Source organism: Belonocnema kinseyi, chromosome 2 (genome assembly GCF_010883055.1).
Source record: "Belonocnema kinseyi isolate 2016_QV_RU_SX_M_011 chromosome 2, B_treatae_v1, whole genome shotgun sequence".
Classification (NCBI taxonomy): domain Eukaryota; kingdom Metazoa; phylum Arthropoda; class Insecta; order Hymenoptera; family Cynipidae; genus Belonocnema; species Belonocnema kinseyi.
In genome coordinates this window covers 135,420,952-135,430,216 of record NC_046658.1, presented here as the reverse complement: position 1 = coordinate 135,430,216, position 9,265 = coordinate 135,420,952, and the positions used below count along the sequence as shown (strand labels likewise).

At 21.4% G+C, this 9,265-nt stretch overlaps 1 protein-coding gene across 2 annotated transcripts in view; it reads left to right on the top strand.

Annotated features, from left to right (window-relative positions):
• LOC117167230 (chromatin complexes subunit BAP18) overlaps positions 1–3,648 on the top strand; it is a 7,001-nt gene extending 3,353 nt beyond the window's left edge. The window contains exons 3-4 of one of the 2 annotated variants that reach the window (XM_033352007.1): positions 3,031–3,129; positions 3,228–3,648. In XM_033352007.1, the coding sequence (XP_033207898.1) occupies positions 3,031–3,129; positions 3,228–3,516 (388 nt within the window). In that variant the 3' untranslated portion in view covers positions 3,517–3,648. The remainder of the gene's footprint in view (positions 1–3,030; positions 3,130–3,227) is intronic. The other variant, XM_033352008.1, reaches the window with a different exon arrangement.
• The last annotated feature ends 5,617 nt before the right edge of the window (positions 3,649–9,265 follow it).

The window sequence follows — 9,265 nt, the reverse complement described above, 5'->3', positions numbered from 1 at the left end:
TTTATGTAAAAAAAAAAAACAATAATTGTAATTTATAATAAAATTTTCATTTTAAAATTTAACTTATAAAAAAAGTTGAGTGAACTATTTTGTTAAAAATTTGTTTTTTCTTGCTAAAAGATTTTTTTGAAACCACAAAAGAAGCCATTAAATTTTCTTATTTAAATGTACCTTTTTAGTTTTGAATTCCTGTTTTGAGTAGAAATTGAGTTTTCTTGTTTTAAAACTGAACTTTTTTTTTAATTCATTGTTTTTCAGTAGAAAATTTAATCTTCGTGGTTAAAAATTCATCTTTTCGGTTGCAAATTAATTTGTTTTGTTTAAAATTGAACTAATGGTTTGGAAAATGATTTTCCTAGCTATTGTTGAAAATGAACCTTTTTTTCTAAAAAAATATTCTTGTTTGAAAATTTATATTTTTGGCTAAAAATGTATTTGTTTGGTTGAAAATTTAATGTATTTCAACAAAAACAAATGAACTTTTAAGCAACAAAATTGCAGGTTCCTTAAATTTTTTTAAATTACAAAAGAAGCTATTAAATTTTTTTGTTTAAAAATTTCATTTTCTCTTTTTATTATTTTTTTTTCTTTTTGGCCACCTGAATTTTGAATAAAATTTGTTTACTTTCCACCATCAAAAATACCAATTTTAAACCAAAAATTGAACAGTTAAATTTTAAATAGAAAACAAATTATTTCTAAATTATATTAAAACCAACTAAAAATAGGTAAATATTTAACCGAAAATTTGAATTTTCAACAAAAAAAGTTTCCATTCAAACAAACATGTTATTTTTGAAACAAAAATGGACTGCTAAAATTTTCAGGAAAGAAAAATTACTTCTAAATTAAACAACGAATTTTTAATAAAATATTTAAATTTTCAACCAAAAAATGAATTTTTAACAAAGTAAATGGATCTATACTTTAAATATTAAAAAGTGTATAATAATTGAATTGAAAAAATGATACTAAACTCGTTCAAAATTTATGAATTTCCAGATTTTAGCGTTAAAAGTTATGTTTGAATTCGAAAGTTTTAATCTTAAAAAAATGTCAACGGCCGATTGAAACTTTATAAAATATTTTAAATTTTAAAATAACTTAAAAATAATATACTCATAATTAAAGGCTTTCGTTAAATCTAAAATATTGCTTCATTCTAAAATATTCAATTTTTAGTCCATTTAATTTAGAATTATTTAATTAAGACGAAGGAAAATTATTCAATTTCGAAGAAGCTTTAAACTCTGGATGTTAACATTTTAATTTTTCTTTTTAAAAGAATTTTTATTTGTAACTGAAAAGATTCAAAAATTTTTAATCTCAAAAATATCGGTGCAAATAGCACCTAGGAAAGTTGACACAATAATTTTTCATTTTGAAAAATTATTTTAAGAGAATATTTAAAAGATTTCCAAAATTGTCAAGAAAAGAATTTGGAAAATTTTTAAGGAAATTTGTTTCAATTGGCACGATTTTCTAAAAATCTTAGAAAAAATTCCATTAATTTCAAAAAATATTTAGAAGTTCGAAAATAATTTGAAATTTGAACCAAAAAAAATTTTTGAAATAAAATTATAAAGCTTTTAAAGGAGGTTTAAACTATTGAAAATTAAAATAACGTAATTTTTAATTTTTCTGGCCTAAAATTACTTAAAATAATATAATTACGGAAAAAAATTTAAGTTCATTGATTGATTCTTTAATTTAGATTTTTTTAAATGTTAATTTGAATTTATATTTTTGGAACTTAATTTAAATCTTTGAACAAAATTTCGATGCAAATAGTGCACGAACTATTTTGAAAAAAATAATAGATTTTGGCTGATTGCGAACAAAAAATTTCGAAGCTTTTTCAGAATTTTTAAAGGATTTTAAGGAATTTTTTTCAATTTTGAAGGTTTAAAAAAATTAAGGAAAAATTCCAATAATTTTAAGAGACGTTTAGAAGTTCTGAAACAAATTTTTAAATAATTTGAATTTTTTAAAAAGTTCAGACATGTCAATGCTTCAAGATTTTGAAGTAAAATTTGCAATTCTGAAAGTTTCACTCTTTTCAATTCCGCGAATTTAAAGCATTACAAAATTTTCGGAATTAAGAATCCGTTTGTCTTAAAAATAAAAATCATTCTATTGTACATAATATTAATTTAATAAATTATTTTAAATTATGCACTAATATTTATTTATGCATAGTACTTTGATATTACCTGATTACTTGATTAGTTTTTATTTTTGGCCATCGACTTTAGACGTTAATAATTTCTTGAATATTAATTCGATTGTGCTAAAATTGTCCAAAAAACTTCTTTGTACTCTTGTCAACAACTTTCTCGCTAAAAGTTTTTTGATGCTCAAAATTCGCTCGATAAACGAAACGCTGTAAGTTAGAGAAGTCCGATAAGCGCCAGGCGTCGGGAAAAAATTAACAACAATTTATTTAAATAAATTTTTGAAATAATTTTACTCTTATCAGTCGAAGAACATTTCAAACTACATTCCCTGAAGAAATGATTGAAAAATCCTTAAAACTGACTGACTGAGCACGAGTTGGAGTGAAAAGCGAATCAAAATTAATTTTTACAAAAAAGCGAGTTTTTTGGCTTCACTTATAAAACTAAAAAAGCTACAATTTTTTGCGTGAATGGAAAAAGATACGCAATAAAATTCTACACCTAAACATAGTCTTTAAAAAACAAAATTCAAAAATGTTTCTGAATGCCTCCAGGGGTATCCCCACTCCCAGCGAAATAAGTTTATGTGCCCTTCTTCGATCCGGCAGCTCAATTATGAGAACCTCTGAGTCACGTGACAAACACGTGACACCAATTTGAATAAGTGTTTTACCGCCTTCAATTTTTAATAATTTTTTTTTCTGTTAAACGACACAAAAGAAGAAGAAAAAATGATAACGCATCTTCAATTAAAATTAAAATAATATATTAAAAACTCAGTTTATCTAAAATCAGGGAACAACCCTATTAAAACGGCCAGTTTGAGTAAACTAAAGCAACGCTTATTTTCCAGTAAATGGACTGACGAGGAAATTGAGATGCTCCGTCACTCGGTAAAGACCTTTAGCGAAGATTTGAACAAAATTAGCGAACACATCAAAAGCAGAACCGTGTAAGTTGAAAATCTAGTTCTGATCGAGAGAGCGGTTCTTCCTCAATTTCTTGGTCGGTCGAAGACTCTCTCTAAGCGAAGATTTTCTCGAATTGCAGTTCCCAGATAAGGACTACCTTAAAGAAGAAGGCCTTTGAGGAGGCGGGGGTGCCTATGAGGCAGCAGCAAATTTTACAGCCTCAACAGCAGCAGGCCAATTCACAGCAGCAACAGCAAGCCTTAAAAAAGGAACAGAATTCGGGAAATCAGGGACTTATGGGAAAGTCGGCGGAAGTGACGTTAAATATGCTGAATGCGCCGGAATCGGAAGTGGATGTTGAAGGCCTCCCGGAGGAGTGTCAGGTCAAACTCGAATTCGAGGGAGCGACGGAGGAAGTGGCTTCCTAATAATGGAAAACCAATCGGATAAATTGACTTGTCGTATTTTTAAGATTAGAACGGTAATTTATTAGCTTTAATTTCTTGACTCTCTTCCCTTGAGTCGCTAATTTTATAATAAATGTGAGATTAAGTAATTTAGTCGGTTTATTCAATTTTAACGAATCCTTTACATTTTTAAACTTATGTGATTGACATTTTTTTTTTTAATTGAATGATGCGAAAATATTTAAGAAAGATGCATTTTTAACCAAAAATATCAATTCCCTACAAAGAAAAAATTTTTTTTCAACAAAATACGTATACTTTCAATCAAAAATATCAATTTTAAACCAAAATTGGAATAATTCAATTTTCTGTTTATTGAAATGTTATTTTTTTTAGTTGAAAATTTAACTGTTTTGTTAAAAATGGATGTTTTTTAAATTGCAAAGAAACCTATTTCATTTTTTGTTAAAAAATGTTATTCTGTAAAATTAAATATTTGGTATAAATTAAAAAATAAATTAAAAATTGAATATAATTATCAATTTCTTACAACAACATAAACAACGATTTTTCAACAAAATGCGTAAAATAGATGAATTTTCAGTAAAAAAAATTAATTTTTAATGAAAAAAAAAGAATTTTTACCAAATTTATTACGATAATTTTTTAATTGTTAACAAAATAATTAAGTTTTCATCCAAAAAATGAATTTTTAACGAAATAGTTCTACGTCCAAAAAAATTAATTTGAAACTGAAAATATAACTTTCCTACAAAAAATAAAACGAGTTTAAAAAAAAATATATGTTTAATTTCAATAAAAAATATCAATTTTGAACCAAAAATGGAATAGTTAATTTTTCAGTAAAGATAAATTAATTCCAAATTATAGAAGGAATTTGAAATAAAATAATTTATTTTTCAAACAAAAAATTAATTTTTATAAAAGTAGTTCAGCTTCCTACCAAGCAGTTGAATTTTCAACCGAAAATATAAAATTTAAACTAAAAATACCAATTTTTGACACAAAATAAAAGAATAATTCTAAATTATAATAAAATTTTTTGTTAAAAATTCAACTTCTAAAAAAAATCCTCTGTGAGAACTATTTGAAGTTTCATTGAAATTTTATCTTTTTTAGTTGGAAATTGAACTATTTTGTTAAAAATGCATGTTTTTCTTGTTAAATATTCATTTTTTGAAACTGCTAAAGAAGCTAGTTAAATTTTGTTTGAAATTATTTTCTAAAGAATTTTTTATTTGCTTTTAAAATTTAACGCTGGGTTAAAGAAATTAATTTCTTTGATAAAATGTTATATAATTAAAAAAAAAAAACAGAGTTTGAAACCAAAAACTAAGAAGTTGAGTCATCAAATTAAAAACTGAATTTTAAACAATATATTTTAATTTCTAAAGAAATAAAATATTTTATAACCAAACAAAAATAGAACTTTAAGCAAAAATTGAATAGTTAAATTTTCAGTTAAAAAAAAATCAATTTTTAGCGAAATAGCTAAATATTTACATAATATATATCTACATAAATACATTATTTTTTAGACAATAGTTGCATTTTTATTTAAAAAAGGTGAATTTTGAACCAAAAAATGGAACTTTTATATTTTAAGAAAAAATCAAACATTCAACAAAAAATATCCATTTTGAGAAAAAAATGGAATAGTTACATTTTAAATAAACAAAATAATTATAAATTAAACAAGAAATTTTTAACAAATTAGTTCAACTTTCGACCAAACAGTTGTATTTTTAACAACAAAAAGTGCATTCTCAACGAAAAATATCAATTTCCTACAAAAAAAAATCAACAAAATACGTGTAATTTTGACCAGAAATGTAAAATTTTAATCAAAAAATGAAATAGGTATATTTTAAGTAGAAGAAAATTAATTTTATATTCAAAAAAGAATTTTTTACATAATTTATTACTATAATTTTTATAATTTTTTACAGAGAAATTAATTTTTAACTAAGTAGTTCAATTTTCGACCAAATACTTAAATATTTAATCAAAAAGGTCCATTTTTTAATAAAATTGCAATAGTTAAATTTTAAATTAAAAAAAAAAAATTATAAATTAAACAAGAAATTTTTAACAAAATAATGAAATTTTCTACCAAAAAAAAAAATATATCAATTTCCTACTAAAAAAAATTCAACAAAATACGTATAATTTCCACTCGAAAATATAAAATTTTAATCAAAAGTAAAAGAGTTAAATTTTCAGTAAAAAATAAATTAATTTTAAATTCAAAAAATAATTTTTTACCAAATTTATTACTATAATGTTCATAATTTTTAACAAAATAATTAAGTTTTCAACCAAAAAATGAATTTTCAACTAAAAATATCCATTTTGAAACAAAAATTGAATAGTTAAATGTTAAATAAAAAAAAATGAATTCTAAATTAAACTTAAAATTTTTAACAAAATAATAATTAGATTTTCAACCGAAGAAATTTATTCTTAACCAAGTAGTTCAACTTTCGATCAAGTAATTAAATTAAAAGAAAATGTATTTTCAACTAAAAATATCAATTCCCTAAAAAAAAATTTCAACAAAATACGTGTAATTTTAATAAAAAATAAGCATTTTTAACCAAAATTGGAATAATTCAATTTTCTTTCAAAAAAAAATTCTAAATTATAATAAAATTTTTTGTAGAAAATTCAACTTCTAAAAAAAATCGTTTTTCCTGGGACTATTCTTTTATTTTTATTATATTTTTGAAATTTAAAATTATTGTTTGAAAATTCACATTTTGAATTTGAAATTAATTTCTTTGTTGAAAATTTTATTGAATTCAAACAAAAAAAAAAAAACAGTTTTCCACCAAAAATGAAGAAATTAATTTTTGAAATCAAAATTGATTTTTCCACAAAATACTTTAATTTATGACGAAAGAAATTATTTTTTATCAACAAAAAATATAGATAGCTTCAACCAAAAATGGAATAGTTAAACTTTCAGTTTAAAAAAAATTAACTATTCCATTAAAAAATGGAATAGTTAAATATTCATTTAAAAAAAAAAAATAATTTTGAACCCAAAAAAGGAATATTTTCTATAAAATGGATAATTTTGCAACCATACTTTTAACATAAGTTACATTTTTAACAACAAAAATTATTTTTCAATGAAATAGATTAATTTTCAAACAAAAGAGAGAAACTTTTAATAAAATACATCAATTTTTAACCACGTAATTAATTTTTCAACTAAATTTAAAAGTGTTTTTAAACAATTTCAAATAACCTGCTAGAATTTCAAAAAATAAAAAAGATTTTAGTGAAAAATTTTAGAAAAAATTCGATATAGTTGCAGAAATATTTAGAAGCTTTGATAGGATACAAAAATAGTTAGAAACTTGTAATATTTTTTTATTAAAAGGCTCTTATGATTTCTAGCAAATATTTATATAATTTTTGTAATAAAAAATATTTTGCATACACACATTATTTTTTTAGCCAATAGTTGCATTTTTTTAAATATGATAATATAATTATCAATTTCCTACAACAACATAAACAACGATTTTTCAAAAAATTGCATAAAATAGTTGAATTTTCAGTAAAAAAAAATGGAATTTGAATTAGAAAAAAAAATTTTACCAAATTTATTACTATAATTTTTTTAATTGTTAAAAAAATAATTAAGTTTTCATCTAAAAAATGAGTTTTTAACGAAATAGTTCAACTTCCGTCCAAGCAGTTGAATTTTTAACAACAACAAAATAAATTTTAAAATGAAAATATAACTTTCGTACCAAAAATAAAATGAATTTTTAAACAAAATACGTTTACTTTCAATCAAAAATTTCAATTTTGAACCAAAAATGGAATGGTTAATTTTTCTGGAAAGATAAATTAATTTTATATTGTAGAAGGAATTTGAAATAAAATAATTAAATTTTCAATAGAAAAATGAATTTTTATAAAAGTAGTTCAACTTCCTACCAAGCAGTTGAATTTTTAACCAAAAAGATAAATTCTAAACTAAAAATACCAATTTTCTACACAAAATAAAAGTACAGATTTGTAACAACACACGTGTGCTTTTAACGAAAAATATCAATTTTTAACCAGAATTTGAAGAATTCTATTTTTCGTTAAAAGAATAATTCAAAATTGTAATAATATTTTTTGTTGAAAATTCAACTTCTAAAAAAAATCGTATTCTATGAGAACTATTTGAGGTTTAATTGAATTTTTTTTTAGTTGGTGAATTTTGAACCAAAAATTGAACAGTTAAATTTTAAGAAACAATAAAAAATTCAAGAAAAAATATCCATTTTGTACAAAAAAATGGAATAGTTCCATTTTAAATTAAAAAAATCTAAATTAAACAGGAAATTTTCAACAAAATAATGAAATTTTCAACCAAAAAATGAATTTTTAACAACAAAAAATACATTTTCAACGAAAAATATTAATTTCCTACATACAAAAAAATCAACAAAATACGTGTACTTCCCACCAAAAAATATAAAATTTTAAGCAAAAAATGGAATATCTAAAATTTTCAGTAAAACAAAATTAATTTTGAATTAAATGAATAATTTTTTACAAAATGTATTACTATAATTTTTATAATTTTTTACAGAGAAATTAATTTTTAATCAAGTAGTTGAATTTTAAACAAAACAAAAATGAATTTTAAATGAAAAATATCAATTTCCAACTCAAAAAAAAAAATGTCAACAAAATACTTGTACTTTCCACCCGAAAATATAAATTTTTATTCAAAAGTAAAAGAGTTAAATTTTGAGTGAAAAATAAATTAATTTTAAATTCAAAAAAGAATTTATTAATCTAATTTTTATAATTTTTAAGAAAATAATTAAGTTTTCAACAAAAAAATGCATTTTGAATAAAAAATATCGATTTTGAACCAAACGCTTTCAACAAAAAATCACAATTTTAAACCAAAATTGGAATAATTCAATTTTATTAAAAAAAAAAAATTCTGAATTACAATAAAATTTTTTGCTGAAAATTCAACTTCTAAAAAAAAATCGTTATTCCTGAGAACTATTCGAGGTTTGATTGAAATTTCATCTTTTTTAGTTGAAAATTCAACTATTTTGTTAAAAATTAAATTTTTCTAGTTGAGAATTCATTTTTTGAAATTGCAAAAGAAGTTATTTCATTTTTTGTTTAAAAAATTTTTTCTGGGAATTTTGCTATTTTGTTTAAAAATTATCTTTTCTAGCTATGATTGAAAATGCACTTTTTAAAAAAATTAATATTCTTGTTTAAACATTCATATTTAGAATTTAGAATTCATTTCTTTGGTGCAAATTTTATTTAGTTCAACAAAAAAAAAACGATTTTTTAACCAACGATAGAATAATTAAACTTTCAGTTAAAAAAAAATCAATTTTCAACAAGAACAAAAAGGAATTTTCAGCAAAATAATTAAATTTTCAATCGAAAAAGAATGAATTTTCAATTAAAAAAAATTTAAGTTTTAAGTAAAAAAAAAATAATTTAAACAAAATAGTTAAATTTGCAACGAATAATGTTAAATATACATTTTAAATTAAAAAAATTAATAATAAAAAGAACGCGGAAAAAAATAATTCAGTTTCTAACTAAAAAAATGAATTTTTTAATTCAGAAGAATCAACTTTAAACAATGGAATAGTTCAATATTTACTCACAAAAAAAATTAATTTTCATCCAAAAAAGAAATATTTTCAACAAAATAAATAATTTTGCAATCATATTTTGAACATAAGTTACATTTTTA